Consider the following 25,779-nt stretch of genomic DNA (forward strand, 5'->3'; position numbering starts at 1 on the left):
CAGAGTAGTCAAATGACTATTACAAACTGCAAAATTATAAACTGCAACATTTGAACTAAATTGAATACGTTTTATGACTCTCTTGGGCGGGTGGCATGATGGCTTAGTTGTTAGCTCTGTCGCCTAGCAGCAGGTAGGTCGCTGGTTCGAGTCCTGGCTGAACCACTTAACATTTCTATAAGTTTGCATGTTCTTTCCATGTTGGCATAGGTTTCCCCTGGGGGCTCCAGTTTCCAAAGTCCAAAGAATGCGCTATAGGTTAATTGAATAAACTACATTGGCCATAGTGTTTGAATATGTATGTGAACGAGTGTGTATGGATGTTTCACAGTACTGGGTTGCAGCTGGAAGGGCATCCGCTCTAAAAAAAACATATGCTGTAATAGTTGGCGGTTCATTCCGCTTTGGCGACTCCTAATGAATAAAGGGACTAAACCGAAGGAAAATGAACAGATCAATGACTCTTGATTTTTACTCTTTACTCAAATTTGATTTGTTTTCTTCTCTAACATTCATTGGCGTGAACTCATAATAACATATCCAGTATAAATACTCAAGCCATTTTTGTTTAGTCTTATGCACAACAAAATAGTAACGTTTACCAATTCGAGCAAATTCTTCTGTAAAATGTGCATTAGTAAGCTGTGCACTTCAAAGACCTCAACGTTTAAAGCGAAAATTAAGTTTTTTGTTTTTTTTTACTTCAAGTATCTTTCAAGTAAATGTGTACTCAGAATGTGAACTGTATGGTATTGAAAAGTGACTAAAACTCTCCAAAACCAATGCATTACTAAAGACCTTCTGCTCTTTCTTCTCTTTTATCTCGCTCAAAACATGTTTTTCCTTTTGGACAGAACCGACCAAGATTACAGTCCCTCCATTGAGTATGGATGCCACAGTAGGGGAGAGCATTGTCTTGCCTTGTGAAGTATCCAAAGACTCCACTCTACACCCCGTCTTCAAGTGGTTCTTTAACGGGAAGCTCATCGATTTCAGTCGACACGATCACTTAGGGATGATTGGAGGGGTGCGTTTCTGTCAGTCATTATAATTCAAAGCTGTATTTCTGAATTACTATAGCCTTGAATTCCTCTTTGCAGGCACACAGGGGTTGAGGAATGCGAGTGATGAAAGATTGAGATTTTCTTGGTGTTATAACTATTTTTTTGGAGCTCAGCTAGCTAGCAATGGGGGGAACTCGAGTACAAGGGCACCTGGCTGCTCTGTGAACATAGAGGCACAAATCTGTCTGATTACAGGATTTACATGGCAGTCTGTTTAACACACAGTGAACCTCAAACAGCTATCCACAGGACCCGCTCTCTTAATGTGTATATCATCCACAGAGCTTTTCAGGTTGCCAATGCACCAATGGCAGCCTCGGCAGAAGGATTGCTTGTCTAAGCGAGTTCAAGGAACCTTATATGAACTGAAGTGCTAATCAAATGTAAGAGCAGAGTGACCTTTTGTGACTAGTGGCCACCAGTTGTTCCCTGATGTTTTTTTTTAATGTTTCAGAAATCAAAATATGTTTAATTTCTGAGACTTTTAAGTTTCCTTTACAAAAGTGCCATGGTATTAAATATATATTTAGCAAGAAAGAAATGCTTTTATTTATTGAGAAAGAAAGAAATGGACAGTTATTATATGAATAAAGTTCTGAGAAATGCTGAAGCATTGAAATGGTTTATGTTCATTATAAAAATATGAAGCAACAAATCTATTAGAATTTAAAAGGATTATAATGATATACTTGAAAATGATTTCTGAGAAATTATTTGACATTGTTTGATTTCTAAAGGATTGCTTTAAACCTTGTTCATCACAATTGTTTATTCTTTTGAATAATAATGTATTTGAATGATCATAACTTGGAGAATTGCCATAATATATACAATGCTGCTAATACCACAATTCATTTGAATTAACTAACAACATATATATTCCCCAGTATATGAAGTAAACAAAATGCCCCATACTGTTTCAAAGACCATTTACAGGAATAGATGAAAATACATAGCTACTGTGAGACTTTGTATATAATACTACAGTATGTTCATACAGTTGAAGTCAGAATAATTAAACGCCCTGAATTATTAGCCCCCTGTTGATTTTTTTCCCCAATTTCTGTTTAACAGAGAGGTTTGTTTAACACATTTCTAAACATAATAGTTTAATAACTCATTTCTAATAACTGATTTATTTTATCTTTGCCATAATGACCGTAAACAATATTTGACTAGATATTTTTCAAGAAACTTCTTTACAGCTTAAAGCAACATTTAAAGACTTAACTAACTTAGAAAGAACTAAGCAGGTTAGGGTATTTAGGCAAGTTATTGTATAAGGATGGTTTGGAAAAAAAATAGGTTAAAGAGGCTAATATATTTGACCTTAAAATGTTTTTTTTTTTAATATTAAAAAATGATTTCATTCTAGTCAAAATAAAACAAATAAAACTTTATTTGAAAGAAAAAAAATTCAGATGTATTCTGAAAATTTCCTTGCTCTGTTAAACATCATTTGGGAAATACTTAAAAAAGACAAAGGGGGGTTAAAAAATTTTGATTTCAACCTTATATTACATTTTTAATTATCGCAGTTATACGAGTATATGGGAACAATATATTGACCTGGAAGGCAACATTCCGTGGTTGTTTATTAAAATTTTTGATTATTTGACACAATAGCATGGTGGTCTCTTAGAAATTGTATTGTAGTGGATGGATTGAAGTAGTGGTGAAATTATAAACAGACTGATTAATGGACGGAGTGATGTGCTAATGGTTGGATGGGTAGTATGGTAGTATATGTATACTTGAGTACTTGGGGCAATCGGTGCACGGCTGGTCAGAGTCATGGTGGCAGGCCAGATTCACTGTCTGGCCACCGGGAAATGCTGGTGCTCCCTATGGCTAGTCTGCCCCTGGATGGACAGATTGATGGGCTGATAGTTTGATGGGTAGACAAATAGAAATGTGATTAATGGACGGATGGATTGATAGATGGAAGTACTGTTATTCAGATGAGTGATGGGCATATTAAAATACAGATGCATAAGGATGATGGATGGATGGATGGATAAATGGATGGATGAAGGGGCGTAGCAACCGGGGGATGGAGGGGGGATACGTCCCCCTCACTTTTAGAGACATACAGCTGCCCCCCCACTTTTAAAATGTCCACTACATCCCTGGATGGATGGGCAGATTGAAATAGAGATGAATAGGCAGTTGATTGACGGATGTATGGATGGATGGATGTATGGATGGATGGATGGATGGATGGATGGATGGACTGATGGATGGACTGATGGATGGAATAATGGTAGAATGACAGACAGACAGATTGATGGACAGATTGATGGGCTGATGATTGGATGGGTAGACAGACAGAGATATGTTTAAAGTGATGGATGGATAGATGGATGGATGATTCAGTTTTTCTCAGTCGCTGTGGTGTGTTTCTCACAACACCAGTGCATTTCGGCACAACAGGTAATGCATTTCTCAAAACAATTAGTACAAACTGCAAAACCTAGCTGATAACCTGCAAAAGCGCGTCACATGCTCAAAATGGATAGTTCATTCCTCAAAAGCAAGTTTTCATGTCAATCAAAGTGTCAGTATAATAAAAATGATAAGTCCCGACACCATTGTTTATGAACAAGATAGTCAAATGGCTTTGTCATGTTTTCAGTATGATAGTTCACTCTGTACAGTTTTTTCAATTAAAAAAAGTCAGATTTTGGTGATACTTCCTAAAAAAGCTCAAGACAGCACTATGCATACTGTTTGCACAGTCATCTGAAAACTACAACAAAGTTAGACATCACTGCATTTAGTGAGGTATCTGAGTACAAGACAATGAATATGTATGTTTCACATTTTTACTACATTTGCTTGTTGCAATTCTAATTTATTCACAAAATTCACAAAAGAATAAATACACCCTTATTTACAACAAACATACACTTCCTTTGGGTAAAGCTTGGCACAACTGTAAACTCTATTGCAGAAGATATTGGAACTGAAACTACAACACAAACAGGTCTGTAAATCATTTATTAAATTGTTTAATTTAGAAGACATTTTCAGAAAAATAAAGATTTAAAATTTTTTTATAAAATTTGCTAGACAGATTTTGACAACTAGTTCATCATTTTTGTATGTAATGACTCAAGTAATGAAATAAGGACTATTAGTTTTATATGGGATGACTATTCAGCATTCGCAAGTTTAGTTAATTTTGACTGACATGACATTAGCAAATGATAATGTTATAAATAGCAGAGAGTTGTATAAAAACAATTGATGCATGTCCAAAAGCATCTGCAATTTGTTGGAAGGAATAAGAAACTGCTACTAGGATGCGCACAAATGAAATGCATTAACTGTTGTGCAAATGTAAATAGTGTTTTGAGAAATGCATCAAAGCGACTGAGCAAAACTGTAAATACAGATAGAATGATAGACAGCTGATTGATGGACAGGTTGATAGGCTGATGGTTGGATTGCTAAACTGAGAGAGTGATAAATAAAGGGATGAATGGATGGATGGACTGATGGACTGTTAGAAGAATGAGTGATAGATTGAAATAGATTGAAATAGAGATAGATTGCTAGAGGAATGGTAGATAGACGCATGGACTGACGGAAGGATAGATGAGCTAATAGATAGATGGATAGGCGGGCGGGCGGGCGGGCGGGCAGATGGATGGATGGATGGATGGATGGATGGATGGATGGATGGATAGATAGATAGATAGATAGATAGATAGATAGATAGATAGATAGATAGATAGATAGATAGATAGATAGATAGATAGATAGATAGATAGATAGTTTGATTGATGGACAGATATGTGTATAAATGGATGGATTGACTGTCATGTTTCTCTTGTTTATAGGGATCGTCTGGGGATCTGATGATCAGAAACGTGCAGCTGAAGCACTCTGGGAAGTACGTCTGCATGGTTCATACAGCAGTGGACAGCGTGTCTGCAGCGGCAGATTTAATAGTCAGAGGTATGTGCGTCTCCGAGGAGCCTGTTCAGTATTCTACACTTTTTCTGAGCATTTATCAAATATAAATTAAAAAGGCCCCGCTGTTTCTGTTATATTCTGCTATTCGGCTCTTGAAGTAATGATTACAGGAGTATCTGAAATCAATGCATTAATTCCCTGCTCCGTGCTCTTCAGAACCTTTTGTGTTTCCATCATCAAGTGAAGGATCTCTCTCCCTGGTTCTGAATATTAAACATGTCGCCTTTTGTGGGCAGACTTGTCTCACATTGCATAGTAGTTGGTCACCTTGCTGTGCCCTTCTCTGATGAGGATACGCAGCAAGTTTGAGTCCTTTTTGTCTCTGTGTCAACTGTGTTTTCAGGGCCCCCCGGTGCTCCAGTGGGCGTGTTGGTGGGGGACGTCACAGACAGGACGGCTCAGCTCTCTTGGGGCCATGGATCTAACAACCACAGTCCCATTACCCTCTACATCGTGCAAGCCAGGACTCCATTCTCTATTGGATGGCAGGCGGTCAAAACCGGTATAGTCAAGTCTTTCTCGAGATTTGCGTGAGTCATTTAAATATGATTCATGCAGATTTACTGTGGTAGATTAAAAAAAGAAAAGTTCAAGACCAAAATATGTCTGCAAAATAATTATTCTAGGCTACTCAATGATGTGTTTTTTTTTTCCATTCCAAATTTCTTTAATCCTAGTTCCTGATTCTGTGCCTGGACAGATGATTCATGCGACGGCGGTGAATCTCAATCCGTGGGTAGATTATGAATTTAGAGTCGTGGCTATTAACAGCGTGGGGGTTGGGGAGCCCAGCGTGCCATCCAAACCCGTTCGCACCAAAGCTGCAGGTACCTCTCCATTCCATATCTGTCATCTCTAATACATCAGGAAGGAGAAAATGTAATTTAATTCTATAATTAGTTTAAATCACTGCGAGTGACTCCTGGTAATAGAGTTCAGGCATGAGAAATAAACACTCGCGCATTCACACCGGATTTCCTGGGAACATCCAAATTGCAAATCATTTACAGACAATTAGGACACAAATTAAGTGCGCAGAAATCGAACTGGCAATGCGAAAGAGATGACATTCTTTTTTTTTTTAGTTAATTACTTTGAAAATGTGGTTGCATGGAAGTTTTTGGCTACTTAAAATGCTGTGTTTTTTTTGAAAAGCAAGAGCTGACACTGCTGCAGTGAGCTGCTGGACATCAGCGATCAGGAAATGCAGCTATCAATAATTCACGTCGGCATAAACAAAATTGAGTGGACCTCTGCCGCATTCTATGAGGCTGTAACACTTAAAAGGGTCTATTTTAAGCTTGAATACCGTGTGCAACGGCTTCGATCACTAATTCACTAATAGATGCAGGCTTCAACACAGAATCCCCAGTGAAAATGACATCAAACAGCTGCTTCCTTCAGATCCCATCTGCATTTGCTAGGATTTTTATAATATTTACATGCAGTATCTTAAAGTGAAATACTGTAAAATCTACAGTTATTATTTTTGGTCATAATTAGTAAAAGTAGCCATATTGCATTCTGGGATTATGGTGTAAATAGCTATTTAGTGTTAATAGTTATAATTATGGTTATTAGTTTTCCCCTTGGCTGGGGAGTTGGCATTACTTTTTCTATTACATTTTCTCCCAGGATGTGTTAACGTGTTTTAATAGAACACAATTATTTGCACTTAGTGAAACAAATAAAACTGAGTAAATGACTCTTAATTTATCATGCTATCTACACTTCTATATATATATAAATACAGTATATAGAAGTCCCATTTTGGTTTCCACATTTGTTTTAAAATAAAGAAGACATAACACATGCAAGTAAATTGTCTACTGTAATTGTTTTGGTCTCATTTTCCTATGAAATTGCATTAGTTAATGCTAGTTAGAGTAATTATGAATATGAACTAATAATGAGATGACGCAGTGGCGCAGTAGGTAGTGCTGTGGAAGGACCAAGAAGGTCGCTGGTTTGAGCCTCGGCTGGGTCAGTTGAGATTTCTGTCTGGAGTTTGCATGTTCTCTCCTCGTTCCCGTGGGTTTCCCCCACAGTCCAAAGACATGCAGTACAGGAGAATTGGGTAGGCTAAATTGTTTGTCTACTGTTATTGCCTAGTAGAAAAATCAGTCCTGTGACTCCCATACAATATATTTGTGCATAAACAAAATAGCATCAGACTGACCTCAAGGCACTGAGACTTTATAAACGCAGCAAACAGTGTGAAACCATTAAAATTGTTCAAGAAGATGCAAAATTGTTGAGAGAAAATGAATGGTGCCTACGGCATGACTGAAACCATCAAATGAACTTAAACAATATCCAAATGCACTACAGCATAGGTGTCAAACTCAATTCCTGGAGGGCCTCAGCTGTGCACAGATTTGCTCCAACCCTAGCCTAACAAAGCTAATCCAACGAATCAAGGGGTTTAAGAGTAATCTTGACCACCTTGATTAGTTGATCAGGTGTGTTTAATTAGGGTTGGAGCAAAACTGTGCAAAGCTGCGGCTCTCCAGGAATTGAGTTTGAGACGTATGTACTATAGAATGTTACGTTTTCAAACACATGCACAAATCACATGCATGGATTCTATTAGTGCTGGAAAAACAGTGCCAACTGCTGGACACTCGTAGCTTCAAGAGTTCAAAGTGCATAATAAGCATTAACATATCATCACAGCTAGATGTTTGCCCCTTAAGCCGCCTTTCCACTGCACACGACATTTGGACACGACTGTCTGAATACGCCCCCTTGTGGCACAGAATTTTCAGTGTTGTCGTGCACCATGGGAAAGAAGCTGAAAGAAGTGCAGAAAGAGCCATAGTTTGTTCACCATGGTTGAATAAATGAATGAATACTAGAAACTCGTAGACTGAAAGATTTTGGAGGGAATAAATATTTTTTATTACTCGTTTATGAATATAAATGTTTTTTTTTTTATTTTATTCAAAAAATAACAAAATAACTATACTGTATTTCTCATCTTACGCGCACAGACCTGCTTGAACAACACTGGAATACATCACATCCGGTTAGCCAGTTGCATACAATCTAGTTGCAGGAGTTCAAATATTTCAACGTATTCGCGGCTCTGTCGGATCCACATTTTCCACATACGGATTTGATCGGAACTCAGCACGCAGCTCCCAGACTGCTCCCCATTGGAAATAAATGACTTTCGGTCTGTCGATTGACGTTTGTCGTATGCAGTGGAAATATGTAATTTGCAGGCTTTACGTTACACAAATCTCAATCCACAAGTAAATGCACACACCTGCTTTTTGTGAGCTTATTATATGTGCATACATTAATGTAATGGGTTCTCACATTAATTAAATGAATCTCACAATTATATTCCACGAATGGCAAATAATTTAACTCACACTTGAAAGCACCCTTAAAAGAATATGACACGGATTGAAGCACATTTTTAATTTGTGAATAATTATCACAGTATAATAATCACCACTCTAGCACTTTTAGACTATTTACTCCTACTTTGACTAGACAGACGCTTTTACTGTACTAGTACATGGCAAGCAATGGTACTTTTACTTGAGTCTGAATTTTCAGTACTCCTTCCATCACTGCTTGTTACAGTGCATTCCAGCTCATTCAGATTCCTTTGAAAGGTTTTGAAAAGACCATTGAGCTGCTGCTTTAGGAAATAGGAAGATTTGGGATTTGCCTGTAGTCCCGCAGATATAAAGGCCGTTTCTTCTGTTCTCTGTTCAGATCCTGAAGTGGCTCCAGCTAACGTTAGCGGAGGCGGAGGCAGCAGAGGCGAACTCGTGATTGTTTGGGAGGTGAGCTCAGCGTTCTTTATTGTGACAGGAGCGTTTTTCAAATCAGTCTGCTCTCCTGAATCGGATTCGGAGGGAATTCTCCACGCTGACGTGGTTGGAATTAGACAAGGTTTAATTAAAAGGCAACGCTGTCGTCTTTGCTCTTTGCCTCAGTGGGATTGCTCCCTCTGGTATGTAAATCATAATGAAGACGCAGATATGAGACAGCTTTCAAACCAGTAAATCTGAAACGACAATGTTTATCAATGGCTTCCTCGTAATCTCACCGGCTGTCACAGCAGATATTCAGCGGGGTGTTTAAATACAGTATTACTTTCAAACTACAGCACATTTTTTTCCCCCCTAAAGTCCAGGGGTTTCTTGACTGACACGGTAGCGCTTAAATCTGTCAACTTTATTTACTTACATTCAGTGCGTTTCAGATTATGTAGCCAACAATGTAAATCCAGCATGGAAAATTACTTGTCAGCTTGCTGTAATGTAACGCCATGTCAGCTGAATGATTTTTCTTTAATGCAGTTTTGCTCGTACTTTAAATAACACTATTACCCTATAAAGTTTGAACTATAGGCTTGAGTGACACCTCAAATCATGAGACTTGTTGAGGAGAACAATGCATGCTATTGTTTTTTTTTTTTTTTTTTTTTTTTTTTTACAAAGCTTTTGTGTGTATAATGATAGAATTAGTCATATAGTTTGCTTTGCTGCTTAAATTTAATTTACTTTACATGAAGTCACTTATCAGTCGCTTTTGTCCAAAGCAAATTGCTTCATATGACTGCTAACATGAAGTCTGCTTTAAGACAGGGACAAGATTATAAATATATGCCTTTGTTTTAGCCGTTAGACCACATTATTTTCACCTTAATTTAAAATAATTATTAAACAGCAAAATAAATCAAAGATTTAAAATAAACACACACAAAAGAAAGCCCTTAATTGTTCACCCACTCCACTAATACATTTCTATCATTACTGTAAAAAAAAAATTTTATAAAAAGTCAAGACAACCAATATTTGCAACACGGACTCATTATGTAAACTTACCCCCGTATACATTTCTGGAGAGCGTAGATTATGTAGCCAGAGGTACATATGGCTGCATTTTGTCTTAAAAACAAAACGTTACAGAGCATTATGATGCCACCAATGACTTCTGTCTCTGATCGTGAAACTAGCTGACAACTTAACTCCATGTGGACAGCTTTTTAGCTGTTACCAGTTTGCCCAGTGGTTCGCCACAAACGACAGCGGACTTGAGACACAAAGAAGAGTTGACCGTGATGACAGGGTTCAACTCTGGCTAAGAATGATTCCAGAAAGCAGGTAAAACAAAAGGTAAAAAATAAATAAATAATCAAATAAATAACAGGGTGAGAACATGATAAGATCTGAAAACATGGTAAAAAAAAATCAGGCTGCCGCAAGGGATTTTATTTTTCTGGATTGCTTATGAAAACACTGTCGGTTGGATTTAGAAAAAGGCAGTGGGCGCTTGACAATCTGTGCTTTTGAAACACTATTGGTTAGGTTTAGGGAAGAGGGTGGGTGGAGGAGTTAGTCAGTCAGTGGTCGGTGGCATCTGGTAGACTTACACGAGAAGAGCAGGAGCGAATGGCTCTTTGCGAGTGAAATTTGAGATCTGAGAAAGCATACAATATGGCCTCTTGTGGATTCATAAAAACAAAAACTTCAAAAAAAAAAACATACCTCCTGGAATGTATTTTATGCTCTCCAAAAATGTATGCAGGGGTACGTATCAATAATAATCCTGGGTTGCAACAAAATTTACATGCTGCTTTAACTTATTTAATAAGTTAATCATGTTTCAACCATTTTAACTAATATGTAACTAATGCAACAGTTTGATTGATGTAAGTTAAGATGACTAGAAACGTTCACTTGATTGCAGAAGTTATATATATATATATATATATATATATATATATATATATATATATATATATATATATATATATATATATATATATACCTGAATGCAGTTAATTCTAAATTGAAAGATTGGTATTGTGCTGTCTGAAGATTAATATAAACATGCCATTGTTTACCATTTTGACCAACTGTCATTTTATGCAAATATGCTGATTAATTTAAGAACAAAAAAAGAAAGAAAGAAAAAAATAAAGCTCTCTGCAACTCACATGCTCGCCCACTGAAGCTAAGCAGGGCTTTGGTCGGTCAATACCTATGTGGGAGACCACATGAGAGGTTGCTGCTGGAAGTGGTGTCAGTGAGATTCAGTAAAAAATCCCAGGATGTCTTTCAAAAAAAAAAAAAAAAAAAGATTAGGGACAGGTGGATGCTGCACACTTGTGATGTGTCCCCAACAACAACAAAAAAATGTGTGAATTGCTTTGATTGTCCTGACAAAGCACTATATAAATGTAAGGAATTATTTATTTTTATTTTTATAATTAGTAAGTGATGTGTTCGATTCTCATCCTCTTTTCACAGCCTGTGCCCGAGGAGCTACAAAATGGAGAAAAGTTTGGATATGTGGTGGCATTTCGTCCGCTTGGCACTACCACCTGGAAACAAAGCGTTCTGGCCTCAGCCGATTCATCACGATACGTTTATAAAAACGATACTTTCCCACCCCTCACTCAGTTTGAAGTAAAAGTTGGCGTCTACAACGACATCGGAGAGGGGCCGTTTAGCCCCACGGCCCTGGTATATTCAGCAGATGAAGGTTAATAAGCTTGTCTTTTGTGTTGATTGTATGCAAATTGGAAAAGGACATTATTGGACATCGTTTAAGAATGACAAAAGCTGATGGATGCGGTGCAAGTTTTAATTACACTCCCTCTACAGCTGTGTTAGTGCACTTTGATGGTAATTTCTTTATCCGCAAGTATGTGCAATTAGTTTTTTTTACAAACAGGTGGCAGATTTAATGCAAGACACTGCAGGTGAATAGGGTGATGAAAAATAATTAATAGTCATCACCATACTTTCACAGCTGTTTGGTTTACATTAAGAGTTGCAATCATGTTTAAAAGTCATATTATATGTATTACACATTTTCTGTTTAAATCTGCAGTAATGAGGCAGTATTTCATTAAATATGTGCTATTTAGCATACATTTCTAGCCATAGAATCTTAAATGTTTACACGTTATTATTATTGTTATTATTATTATTATTATTGTTATTATTATTATTATTATTATTATTATTATTATTATTATTATTATTATTATTATTATTATTATTATTATTATTATCATTATCATTATTAATTAATTTTTTTATTTTTGTTTTTTTAATTATTTTTATTTTATTTTTATTTTATTTTATTTTATTTTTTATTTTTTTATTTATTTTATTTTTTTTTATAAAGTATCCAGCATCTGATCTGTATCAATTTCCTCCTAGGGCTTTAATGCTTCAGTACAATTGCAAAAATGTGCAGTTAGCTGGGAAATAGGCTGCCGATTCATGCTTTATCTTTTCCAACTGATCCAACCTTTGATTTTCGGAAAACTGACCCAGAAAACGTTTAAAAATCCCTTTGACTTAAGTTTGGACTAAAATCTGTTGCATCATAACTCAAATAGCTCAATATAACTCAATAACTCAAATTCTTAGAAACATGATCTTTTACATCTGAAGTGTCTGTCTAGATGTGTAAAACCAAACATTAAACTGGGATGCAAGTTGTTCCCCTGGAGTGCAAGAGTGTCCCAACTTTTCCATTGACTTACAGTGGTGAGGAAACATACAGTATAGACTGCCATTATAAAGGTCCCAGATTGATATCTTTATGTTGCAGTGTCATAGAGACATCTGGGTTGATTTATATCATTCATATTGGCAAGAAGCTTTGATGTATCATCACTCTAAGATACCACAGCTTTATCACCAAGCAGCACAAGACCTGTTACTCACTGAAGCTAAGCAGGGCTGAGCCTGGTCAGTACCGGATGGGCAATGACATGGTGAAAACTAGATTGCTGTTAGAATATCTATAATATCCCTTTATTAAAAATAAAATCTTTCGGTATACAGATATGAATTACTGTAAAATTTTGCTGCTGAAGTAAAGTTATTATAGCTCAGTGCAAGATTTGTTTTTGTTTGTATGTTGAGAATACAACCTTTAAAAATATGTAACGTAATTGAAATCTGCAAAAAAAAAATTATAATTAATTTGGATTTTTTATAAGACAGAAAAAAAATCCGAAAATCAAAAGGTGCATTTTTTCACCATTAGTATTTTGCATTAAAAATCGATGTTGGATTAATGATGTTGGATGGAACTAAAAATGTATGTTCGATGAATGCCATAAACTGTCTATGGTTCTAATGTCACTGTTATTTGACTCCACATACAGAACCATCAGCAGCTCCTCCGAGAGTCTGGGCCCGCACTCTGTCCGCGTCTGAGATCGAGGTATTTTGGGAACCCGTCCACCAAAGCGGCAGCAAAGGACGGATAACAGGCTACGAGGTGCGTAAACACCATAAATGGATGAAGGGAGAGGGGGAAAAAAGGAGGCTCTGACCTCACACTGCATCACCTCAATCAGATCCCGTAATGTATGCACTGCGCTGATGGCAGGGCGTGCAATTTCCTGTTCGCCAGCAAGAGTCGGCGATCCCCCGGCCACATTTTTCACAATCTCATCTGCAGAATGAAGAGGTCTTCTCACAGCTGGTCCTGTCTCCCGGGGAGCGCCAATACCCAGGCTTTCTGGGCACTTATATAAATCACCTTTCAGATGTGTGGACATCATACATCAATTCCCCCTCCTGCAAACACTTCAGCTGCTAGGTCGTTTCTCTCGACGTGAGAAACCCACAGGATTCTGCCCATTTCTCTCCTTCCAACCTGAGCGAGCCTCCGCAAGAAATCCCAGGTCACATGGTTGTTCTGTGGCGAAACCACAAAGTCGTTCACAGCTTCGGGTTGTTAAAAAAAAAAAAGCACATATGAAAATCCACAAATACTCACAGAGTCCCTTGCTGCTGTGTGCAGATGTTTATTGAACGCAGCAAAAAGAGAAAAAAAAGAAGCGAGTCACAGTGACTTTGCCACAGAGTTAGTGTATTGAACCCTAATGCTAGAACAAAATGACATTCTTCTCAAGTCGATTTCTTTGCGGTTTGGTTGAAAGCACACTTATTCAAGCAGAAGTATTATGCCCATTCCAATCTAACATATCTCTATACCATTTATGTAATAAAAAATACAGTGACTTTTATAATGAAATGAACTTTAAGTCCTCAAGAAATCAAAACTAACCAAATGATTTTGTTAGCTCATAATGCTAGTTTTGTGGTGAACAATTCATCTGTAAATGTCATTAAGGATAAGAAATAGTTTGCCCTTCTTTGTAAAGCTTCCTATTAAAAACATACATTTAAATGAGAGATTTGTGAGGGGTGTACCTAAAGATGCTGAGCACTGTATGTGTGCAAATTACATGTAATAATTCCACTAATGCCATTCATTTCAGTTTTTAATGCATGTATAAATATGCTTGTTTTGAGTTGCCAGTTTAACATGTTATAGTGTATAGTGCAGGGGTGTTCAAACTCGGTCCTGGAGGGCCAGTGTCCAGCATACTGTAGCTCCAAATTTCTTCAACACACCTGCCTGGAACTTTCTAGAGCTCGATTAGCTGGTTCAGGTGTGTTTATTTAGGGTTGGAACTAAAATGTGCAGGACACCGGCCCTCCAGGACTGAGTTTGGGCACTCCTGGTATAGTGTGATTGGATTTGAAAGAAATTGGCAGAAATTTAAAAATAACAATCATCCTTTCTGACTGCAAATTTCATTAGCAAATAAGCTAATCATCAACAATCACAGCACTTCAATTTTAAATTACCCAATCATCCCCCAAACATCTAGATGGAAAAATTAAATTTATTTTTAATCTAAATTGCAATCAATTCAAATCCCTGGTATATGTGCATTATTGCATGATTCTTGCAAAACCTGCACAATGATTGTTAGAGAAGTGTATGTCTGGACGGGTTCATGTGGACATGATTCAATTCATCTTTATTTTTTATAGTGCTTTTACAATGTAGAGTGTGTCAAAGCAGCTTAACATAGAAGTTCTGGTAAATTGAAACAGTGTCAGTCCAGTTTTCAGAATTGTCATTTCAGTGTGGTTTAAATTCCACTGTTAAAAGTCCAAACACTGAAGAGCAAATCCATAAGTTCCATAAGCTTCACAAGTCCCAAACCAAGCAAAACCAGTGGCAACAGTGGCAAGGAACAGACTTCACCAATTAATGAAAGTGTAGGAAAAAAATAGAAACCAAACTCAGTTGGGGATGACCATTTCTCCTCTGGCCAAGCTTATTGTGCAGAGTTGCATTCTAGGTGCAGAGACTGGAGAACGCTGTATGTCCATCGTGGTGAAGCTGCAGGTCTGAGTAGGTCACTGGCAGGTGTTCCGGCTGGTCCATGGGATCAATGCGAAGACTCGTCTGTCACTGGGGTCTTTCAGGAATAAGTCTCATGCTCACCGCTCCTCCATGACCGCCACAGCATCTGCTTAGAATACGGTCTGGTCCAGGATTATGGATACCTTGGGATCATCTCTTCACAAGTCTTGGATTGCATCAATGGCGCTGCACAATCTCTAGAGGCCTCAGGATTAGTATACCCCAGTTAGCGTAGTCGTTGTTCATAGTGTATTTAAAAGATATTTTAAAAATCGAAGCAAAAATGAAGTGTTATAAATGAAAATAGAGGTTATGTAAACAAAGAAACAAACATGTGAAGCATATGAGTATTTATAGTAATAAGTTTTGAACAGACAGAGTGTGTCTGTGCCTTAGACAGAAGGTTATTCCAGTGTTAAGGAGCCATAAATGAGAAGGCTCAGCCTCATTTAGTAGACTTTGCTATTCTGAGTACTACCAGAAGCCCTGAGTTTGAAGATCTGAGTGTTTATAATGACATGGGTATTACTGTACAATATAAACATGACTTAAACATCAAAAGGCTTAATTTATAACAGATTGTTTATTATTATTATTATTATTATTATTATTATTATTATTATTATTATTATTATTATTATTATTATTATAGTTATTGTTATTATTATTATTATTATTATTATTATTATTATTATTATTATTATTATTATTATTATTATTATTATTATTTTGTAAAATGTCTGCTTTATGTGAGGGTTATGTTTAGGGGAAGGTGGTTGGATATAATAACACATTATAATTGATTTAATAGACACTTTATATATACTTATAGTAGGCACATTTTAATAGGTACTGTAAATGTCCTCTTCACCATTCCAGGTGCAGTGGTTAGAGGACGGGTCACCCGAGAACGATGCAGAGAGAGTTCGAGTCACTGAAAGTTCAGTCAATATAACAGGTCTGAAGGGAAGTACAGTCTATCTGGTGTCGGTCAGAGCCCACAACAGCGCAGGCACTGGACCCTCCAGCGCCCCCATCAGCATCACCACCAAAAAGCCACGTAAGTCTGGACTGTTTTCTGCTCTAACAATGCACAATGCACACAAGTACAGTAGTTGACAAGAAATGTATCTAGGGAAGCTGACATGCCCTGCGGTAAGGCAAACCCCATCCAAAACTTTTTTAAAAGCATTTCTGGAGTTCAATATTTATTATGCTTGTAGTTTTTTTGTTTCTTGGTAGTATAGAGAGGGATATTTGTACATGGACCATGAAAAGGCTAGTAATAACAAAACTTATGTGTTGTAATGTTTAGACGAAGTAAAGTAAGTGCCCTGGGGCCTCGGACTTCCTCGGGCCTCCAAAGCCTGAGGCTGCCTGACCAAATCTGTAAATGGAAGCTGGACGGCAGGCTCTTCAATACATATAGAGCAATAGTTACGGGCCTCGGGCTGCACATACAGTGTAAACTGACTTCTACAGCCCCTCAGGCCTAAGCAGAAAGCGTTGCTAAAGCACACTGTAGCTTACAATGCTATATGCTGTATACTACACATACACATTCATGTACACGCTAATGCAAACAGTAAGTTCTGCTCAGATCGTTCTAATATGTTGATTTAGCGCCCAGTAAATATAAATAGTTATTAGTGTTCAATTATTTATGGTTCTTATATGTATCAATGTTGAAAAATCAAAAGAGCTGCCTTTGGTAATATTCTAAAATTATAGATTTGATTGGTAGTGCATAATAGGTAGCACTGCTGTTATCAACATTGATGATAATAATCAGAAATGTTCCTAAAGCAATACATAGTTTAATGTAAATAAAGTTCTAACATTTATTAATTATAATTATTATTATAATTATAATTATTATTATTATTATTATTATTATTATTATTATTATTAGTTTTTAATTTAATTAGTTTAATTATTAGTTTAATTTTTTTTGGCAAACAAATGGTGCAGTAGGTAGTGCTGTGCCTCACAGAAAGAAGGTCGCTGGTTCAGGCCTCTGTATTGTACGGGTGTGTGAATGTGTGTGTGGATGTTTCCCAGTGATGGGTTGCGGCTGGAAGGGCATCCGCTACATAAAAACTTGCTGGATAAGTTGGCGGTTCATTACGCTGTGGCGACCCCGTATTAATAAGGGAAGAAATGTGATATAAGTGACTTTGAACGTGGCATGGTTATTAGTGCCAGATGGGCTAGTCTGAGCTAACTAAAATTAGACAATGGAAAACCTGGTTTCGATTTCTGTTGCGACATTCGGATGGCGGAGTCAGAATTTGGCGTCAACAACATGGTTGAGTGGCTCCATCGTGCCTTGTATGAATGGTTCAGGCTGGTGGTGGTAGTGTAATGGTTGGGGGATATTTTCTTGGCACATTTTTGGCCCCTTGGTACCAATTGAGCATTGTATCCATGCCACAGCCTACCTGAGTTTTTGCTAACCATGTCCATCCCTTTATGACCAGTGTATCCATCTTTTGATGGCTACTTCCTGCAGGATAACGTGCTATGTAAAGCGCAAATCATTTCAGACAGGTTTCTTGAACATGACAATGAGTTCACTGTACTCAAAGGCCTCCACGGTCATTTGGGATGGGGTTGAAGTGATGATACAGTGATGATATCATGTCAAAGGATTAAAGCAGTTCTGTAGGCAAAAGGGGTCCAACCAGGTACTAAGGTGTATTTAATAAAGTGGTCGGTAAGTGCTTGTAAAGTACATATGTAAAGTATAGTACACAACAAACCAATAAATTATTGGAAAATAATGTATAAATCACTGTGCATCTCTCACCTGTGTTCAGTACCAACATTTCTGAATTAATAGTGAAAGCTTATCTGCAAGAAAAACTTCACTATTACCTCAGTAGTGAGAAATATCAAATAGCTTTAAAATGCAAAACTATAGTATTAATTAAATCATCAGACCACCGTGAGTGTGGGATTTTCTTGCATAATAAAGCGCAAAAACATAGAAGTAGTTTGTTATTTTGATTGTTTTCCTGCAATGCCCTTTGAAATATTGAAAAATGTCCTGCAAATAATTAGAATGTTCATAAGCCAATCAGAAATAAGAATCTGCCTTGCCTGTAGTATAAATGTATACATGTAACGTTGTTTAATCATGTAGAATAAGTTATCTGCCACTAAGTAGGGTCGAACTTGAAAGATGTGAGATCGGGGCCTGAAAGGATCATAATCGGACCCTGTTAAACTCTTAGTGGGGTGTTCTCAACAATAAAAGATTAAGGTGGCCTCGGTTAAACTACCATGGCTAAATAGGCTCATTATCTGATGCCAATAATCAAGAACAAAACACAGTGTTTAACTGAGCCAGAACTGATCAGATAAACTATGACATTACTATGGAGGGAGTCTTATAGCTATTTTCAGCTATTAGACCGAGGGTACAATTAAAGAGCGCTTTAAAATAAAGAGCTTGACAGATTTCTCTCTTTGTGCAGGAGCTGATAGGCGATTGTTCTTGTCTTTGTACTGTGGATTATCAGACCAAGCACACTGTGATGCGGCAGACCACTGTTATGATCAAGTATAGTTATCAAAATAGCATGTATTGTAGACTCGCTAGGCTGGCTATCATTAGTTAAATTGCTTCAAATTACGATAGCTATTATGCTCTTCTTTTTAAAAAAAGCATGAATACACGGCACACAAAGTCCTAGCCATGGGATTTAATGATAAAAGAGGTCAGTTTTTTACTGATTCGGTGCTCAATAGCTGTTAAACTTGGTTTAAATTTCTCAATTATAGTGAAAAGTAGATCATTGGAAGATATTTTCGGAATTGTTTGTATGGGAACTTTAGTGGCAAGCACATCGTTTCTAAAATTGATCGGAAGCAACTCTAAATCAGGGTCAACTATTTTACTGTTAGTGAGTGGAAATATAGTACAGAAGGGCATGCTGACATTCAAGCAGAATTAAAATATCTGGCATGTCAGAATATTAAAATCTTCAATACTTTCCAGCATAATTTAGAGCAATCTTTTTAGAGTACAATACAATTGATAGACGTTTTTCAGTTCTTTAGTCATTTGCCTTTTCTTTTCTTGTAAATTGCACACAGTGGATTTAAGCTTATTCTCTACTGCCAAAATTTTAATGTTATGAACAGAAATGTTGGCCTTTAAGGTATAATTTGCCCTTAAAAGAAACTTCTGGCATGATTTTCTCAAACTTGTGTTATGCCAAGCTTATATGTCTTTTTTCTGTGCAACACAAAAGATGTTTTAAAAGTTGCCAGCTCTGTTTTGTTGTTGTATTTTGAAAATGGATAGAAACCAGACCCTGTCAAACTCTGAAGAGATAAGAGTACATCATAAAAAGTAATGGTAACAGTATATAATAACTGCACTCTTTTAATAATTTATTAAGCATTAGCAAATAGGAGGTTAATCATTTGTGATGAAATATTTACATTAATAGACATTACTTAGCAATTTATAAATACTGCTACACTGTAAAAAATCTGTAAATTGACAGTTTTTCATATTTTGTGATTCATGTTTTTTTTCTTTGCTTATTTATGCTTTTAAAATGCATTTTAGGATCTTGATCTATCCTCCAAAAGCTTTTGATCTAAAAGTGAATTTATTGACATTTTAAATAGTTTAAAGTGATATATTGTCTGGGTTGATGTTGCAAATTACAGTACAAAAATCTGGTAATAAGCTACCCGTACATTTTCTGTTATTTTACAGACTTCTATTATAGGAAATGTAAATAAAATTTAAAAGAAAATCTCAAAAATGTCAATTAAAGTCATTTAGTTGAACTGTAGAGTTGAATTTTCAACATGAAAAGTGGATAGAGCAGAGATAAAACTCCCATAATGAAAATCACAACCGCAAATAAACAGAAAACACTTGTGTACAAATGCTGTATTCTTGACTTAAAAGCACACAAATATGTGCTTAATTATTGTATTTTCATATTTTGTTAATGATTAGTTGTCACATTATTTACAAACTAGTTATTTAATAGTAGTCATTGATTTTTAAGATCATGTTTAATTAGTACAATTTTACAATTTTATTTTTAGTTAAGATTGCAAAGATTTATATTTCATTTGATAGTTTTACATTTTACTGAAACCACTGGTAGAATATTTCGCTTGTTTTAAGGAATTTTGACTTATTATTTATTAAAACAAAAACAAAAAAATGTTTACTAAGTCTAGTCTAGAAAATGCTTCTTAAATTAAATATTTTTCCTACTCCAAGTAGGAAAAGCATGTTTTCCAGTAAATAAATACAAAAAGGAGCCAAAACATTTCTGAACGAACCAAAAATTGTTGGGTTTTTTTTAAATTTCAACAGTTCAGAATACTCTTGTCGTATTTGCAAAATTGATCAGTATACATGTGGTAAACACATCTTGTTGTGGCAGATCTTCATTTGTGTACAATAAAGAACTCATGGCATGTTATAAGCTCCTCATGAGTTCTCAACTGAAACATCCATCACCATACGCATGCGATACATGCTAACAGTAAAGCACACATTATAGTTTTATTTGTTTGGAAAGGGGCAACATGGTGGCTTAGTGGTTAGCACTGTCACCTCACAGGTAAAAGGCTACTGGTTCGAGTTCCAGCTGGGCAAGTTGACGTTTCTGTGTGGAGTTTGCATGTTCTCCCTTTGTTGCCGTGTGTTTCCCCCACAGTCAAAAGACAATGGCTAAAAGTGAATTGAATAAACTAAATTGACTGTAGATTGTATAGGTGTTTCCCAGTACTGGGTTGTGGCTGGAAGGGCTTCCTCTCCTTAAAACAAATGCTGGAATAGTTGGCGGTTCATTCTGCTGTGGCAACCTCTAAAATAGAAACTAAGCCGAAGGAAAATTAATTAATGAATGTTTGGAAGATTCTGTCACAATATGTAGTATGTTATAACCAGCTTTGTCAGGTTTTCACAACAAAACTAGCCAAATGTCCAGTAAACTTGTAAAATGTCCAATAAACTTGTAAAATTTACCTTAAATTAAAAAAAAAAAAAAAAAAAAAAAATATATATATATATATATATATATATATATATATATATATATATATATATATATATATATATATATATATATATATAATTTACCAGCAATCCTGGAGAGTCATGCCAATCTGTAACCATAAAAATGGAAGCAGCCATTCTCAAGCATGCTTACTCTAAGGAAAATGTGAGGAAAAAAAAGACACTGAAATATAGTAAAATATTTTAACACAGCCACAGAAACATGATTAATGCACTATGCCAAACCTTTAACATACAAAATAAAAATAAATAAAGCGGCAAGTGGTTAAAAGCATAGACTGTAAAAGACATTGAAGTAGTATCCGTGAGGTCACCCATGGTTTTTTTTGAAGAGCGCAAATAAAACCACAAGTAGGTGTGGCCAATCCACACTTGGTTCGCTAAAAAACATCTTTGAGTTGTGCACAAGCCAAAAAGATTTTATCTGATTCTTCACATGTGCTGTCTTTGGAGTATGAGCTGATTAATTCTGGCAGAAGAGACAGGAGACAATAAATTTTACCTTGACCTTGATCGTCGCCATTTTGTTTGCACATCATCGTACCGACAGGGGGATACCAAACAAGGGAAATGAGGTGGAGTGTCAGTGGAGCTGCACAAGCCTGCTAACATTTTGCTTAGATGGGATTTTTTAAATAAATAAAATAAATTTTTAAATCCTATTTATATGGCAAGTTCAGCGACTAATCAGCCGAAATCAGCTAAGGTGACATGATGGCGACCATCATGATATCATGATAGCTGTCACTCAAGTGGCCATGCCCTTAATTATGCAGACTTAATATAACTTAATAAATAGGAAACAGATGAGTTATAAAAAATTTATCCTCCTCACAGTTGTTATGAAGGGTAACATTAGCTTTATGCACCAAAACCATCTTTTGTAGCTGGCTGTAAACATGTTTTTATCAGATGTAAAATTGGACAATTTATCATTGGAGTTAGTGGAAGTCCTGGGGCCAGCCCCCTAAGGCGAGTCGATGAATTGCAGTTTTAAGTTACTTCCGTATTGGCTTCACGAGGGATAGTGGGAGGTTGCCACTTTGTTAAAAGTAGTCTAATTCTATGGAAAAACTGTAGACTTGGCAACCCTAGTTATACCAACCTTAATTTTATCTTTGTATTGACCCTTAGTGTTTGTTTCTAAAAAAATGACAGTGTGAACGCTAAGGGAATCAGGACTAATTGTATTATTTGAGTACCAAACAATACCATTACTAACAGGCTTAAAAGTTAAAGCTAAGTTGAATTGAATCTGTGCCACTGACTGTGGAAGTCTTCAAATACACAGTAAGTGATACTTAAACTACTGTAGAGCTAATTGTAAAGATTGGACATGAAAAAAATATACCCTGGATCCGATGTTCAGTCATAGAACTCATTTTTGAAGTAAACGAGAATATGATTTATGTCTTTTAGCTCCAAGTCAGCCCCCAGGGAACATCGAGTGGAACCTGACGAACTCAAAGGTGTTTCTGAACTGGGAACATGTGAAGGCGATGGACAATGAATCAGAAGTAACCGGCTACAAGGTAATCTGTTTTTTGGCTCTCGCTCTTCTGCTGCTTTGCTGATAAACATGCTGTATCAGTGTGCCACATAAGCTGCTGTTTCACAAAAAAACAACTCTGAGATAAATGACTGAGAATGTTACCTTTGAACGATACATTATATACAGTACAGTTTTTTCATTTCATTTAATTTCTTTCTTTTTTTTTCTGTTTTGAAGTGCAAGTGAAGCCTTTCCAGATATGCTCAAGCAGCTTCCTTTGAACTTCTTAGTATAAATGCAAATCATTTTTGGATAGCACTATATTTAATTATAGAAGTAGATTATATGTAGTTTTTTAGTTAGTAAATTAATTTTGCATACCTTATTTATCACAACTATTACAGGCATTACAATTACATATATATATATATATATATATATATATATATATATATATATATATATATATATATATATATATATATATATTACTTGTAAATCCTTATGTGTCAGGAGGGTTTACATATGCCCAGGAATCTTTTTCTCTAATCATATTACAGCATTCAAGTCATGTCTGTTTATTATTAGCTATTTAGACTCACAGATTGAGTCTAAACAGCTGACAATAATGGTCAAGTGGGTTTGCAGAAAGGTCTGAATTAGTTTGCTCTGCTTATTTGATTATTTTGGACAGTTCACTCACTCACATAATTATTTCGCTTTTAAACTTCAAAATAGCAACCAGATATTCTGTAAAGCAGAAACAAAATGTAGGCCAGAAATGTTCTGAATTTCTGATTTTCCTATGCTTTATTGTACTTTTTGCTGTACAATCAGAGTTGATTACGAGACTGTTTTGTATGAGATTGGTCAAAATAAATAAATAAATAATTTCTTACATTTACAGTATATAGCACTTTTCTGGACTCTCAAAGCACTTTACATATTTTTGGGGGGGATTCTCCTCATCCACCACCAGTTTGCAGCATCCACCTAAATGACGCGATGGCCAGACCGCACACCACACACCAGCTGATTGGTGGAAAGGAGTACTGAATCCAATTATGATATGGAGATGGTTAGGTGGCCATGATGAATAGAGGCCAGTTGCAAATTTGGCCAGGATTCCGGTGTTTCAAAGGATATGCTGGGATTTTTAATGACCACAGAGAGAAACCTCACCAAAAGAAACCATTTAACGTTAATCTATAGAGTCTTCATCAATATACTGGGGTGTTAGGGCCCACACAGACTGTAGGTTGAGTGCCCCCTGCTGGTCTCACACACACCTTCCGGCAGCAACCTAGCTTTCCCATTTAGGTCCTAACCAGGCTCATCCCTGCTTAGCTTCAGTGGGCGACCATGTGAGAGTTGCAGAGAGCTAGCAGCTTAGGTTAAGAGTAGGTTAAGAATTACTATAAGTAGTAGTAGTTGAAGTAGTAGTAGTAGTTGTTGTAGTAGGCTGTAGTAGTAGCCTATAAGATTGTAACGGTTCTCTGTAAAAAAAATGTATTGTCCTGTTGTTCTCCTATGGTTCGGTGCGGCCTGTAATCCGCGGTTCTGAATATGGATTATTAATATTGGTTTGTTAATAAAAAGAACTTCAACAAAGCAGTTCCGCCTTTGTATGCTTCCGATTAGCTTTCACATGCATTGCACGTGCAAATACCTGTCCAATCACCTTAGTATGTAAGTCTGTTGATGACATCCCATTTCCTCACATGTTGGTGTGTACATGTGTAGATTCTGTGTGTTTCAGCATAGCAAGTGAAGGGGATAAAGCGCAAATGCGCAGGTGAGGCCAAATGACAATGCAATGCTGTCAGTGTTTCAACAAACACTCATTATAAATTCTGACAGACAACATAGCCTATATCAGTGGTCACTAACAGGCAAATCGAGGTCTGTGTCCAGACCCAGAAGGGTTCCGTACGGACGTGGACATTCAACAGGTCTGTTACTTCAGTCCAACTTCTTTTGGGTGTTCTTCCGCACCCGATCACTCCCGCTATTCACTGTTTACACACTCTGTTGGACTGTTCCTGCAAAATTAAAAGAGAAGAGCCGAACGCTCTCTCTTTGCTTAAGTTTTATTCACTACGATAATGCTAAATGAAACAGAGCTCTCTGGAATCATAATAAAATCCCATTGAAATCATGAATAAAAATGTGCTGTTGCCTTGGTAATGCAAGCATAATGTAAACAGAAGTAAGCAATACTTGATTCTCAGTTATTAAGATGTGTTGACAATAATTATCTGCATAATTGGTTGTGATGTCGAGTCGAGATGTAAAATAGAAAAAGGGGAAATTTTAGCTTAATTTCTTAAGCAATTTATTTGAACTTACAATTTTCAAAAGGCCCTACTTTTATTAAATTAATGTGAGACCATGCAAATCTACAGTCAAATGTGTAATGCTGTTGAATTGTCAGGTGTTTGTTACCAAATAAATATGTTTATTGTTCTATGAACTGTTCTATGAATTATTTTCCTTAACATGGCACAAACCGTACCGAAACCATGACCCTAAAACCGTGATTCATACTGAGGCGTGAGTAGATTGAACTGTTGCACCTCTAGTAGCCCATGGAGTGTATTAATGCCACCTCATTTTTTTTTTTTTTTTCATATTTAAAGTGGTTCTTATGGTTCTAAACCAACTAGCAACAAGGGGAATGTCAACATTAACAACTGTGATTTAAATCACAAAATCAGACAAAAACACTGTAGTTGATGGATTTATTGAGGAGGAAACTACAATCCCATGTAGCAATGTGAATAGCACAATAGCATTAAAAAGATGTAGGAATGTGTATGTAAAGTTGATGGTTGTATTATGAAGTATTTGGAGAGAGTTGGGAGTGGATGGAGCTACAGTAAATATATTTTGCGGTATACGTGCTTGCTTTGTCCCTGATTGGTGGAATTTTCTGCATAGCATCATGGTTGATGCAG

The 25,779-nt window shown here is 36.4% G+C and overlaps 1 protein-coding gene and 1 long non-coding RNA gene across 26 annotated transcripts in view; one reads left to right on the forward strand and one right to left on the reverse strand.

Annotated features, from left to right (window-relative positions):
- Positions 1-25,779, forward strand: part of cntn6 (contactin 6) — a 262,925-nt gene that overhangs the window by 230,554 nt on the left and 6,592 nt on the right. For all 23 annotated transcript variants that reach the window (XR_012408183.1, XR_012408184.1, XR_012408185.1 and 20 more), the window contains 9 exons: positions 855-1,027; positions 4,910-5,027; positions 5,389-5,547; positions 5,723-5,872; positions 8,778-8,848; positions 11,324-11,558; positions 13,204-13,319; positions 16,149-16,329; positions 22,750-22,862. Coding sequence is in view for 20 of the 23 variants with exons in the window: in XM_073954502.1 (XP_073810603.1) it covers positions 855-1,027; positions 4,910-5,027; positions 5,389-5,547; positions 5,723-5,872; positions 8,778-8,848; positions 11,324-11,558; positions 13,204-13,319; positions 16,149-16,329; positions 22,750-22,862 (1,316 nt within the window). In the remaining 3 variants the exon portion in view is untranslated. The remainder of the gene's footprint in view (positions 1-854; positions 1,028-4,909; positions 5,028-5,388; positions 5,548-5,722; positions 5,873-8,777; positions 8,849-11,323; positions 11,559-13,203; positions 13,320-16,148; positions 16,330-22,749; positions 22,863-25,779) is intronic.
- LOC141386351 (uncharacterized) overlaps positions 1-25,779 on the reverse strand; it is a 123,394-nt gene that overhangs the window by 12,492 nt on the left and 85,123 nt on the right. The gene's annotated exons all lie outside the window — the stretch shown is intronic.

Source organism: Danio rerio, chromosome 6 (genome assembly GCF_049306965.1).
Source record: "Danio rerio strain Tuebingen ecotype United States chromosome 6, GRCz12tu, whole genome shotgun sequence".
NCBI lineage: Eukaryota > Metazoa > Chordata > Actinopteri > Cypriniformes > Danionidae > Danio > Danio rerio.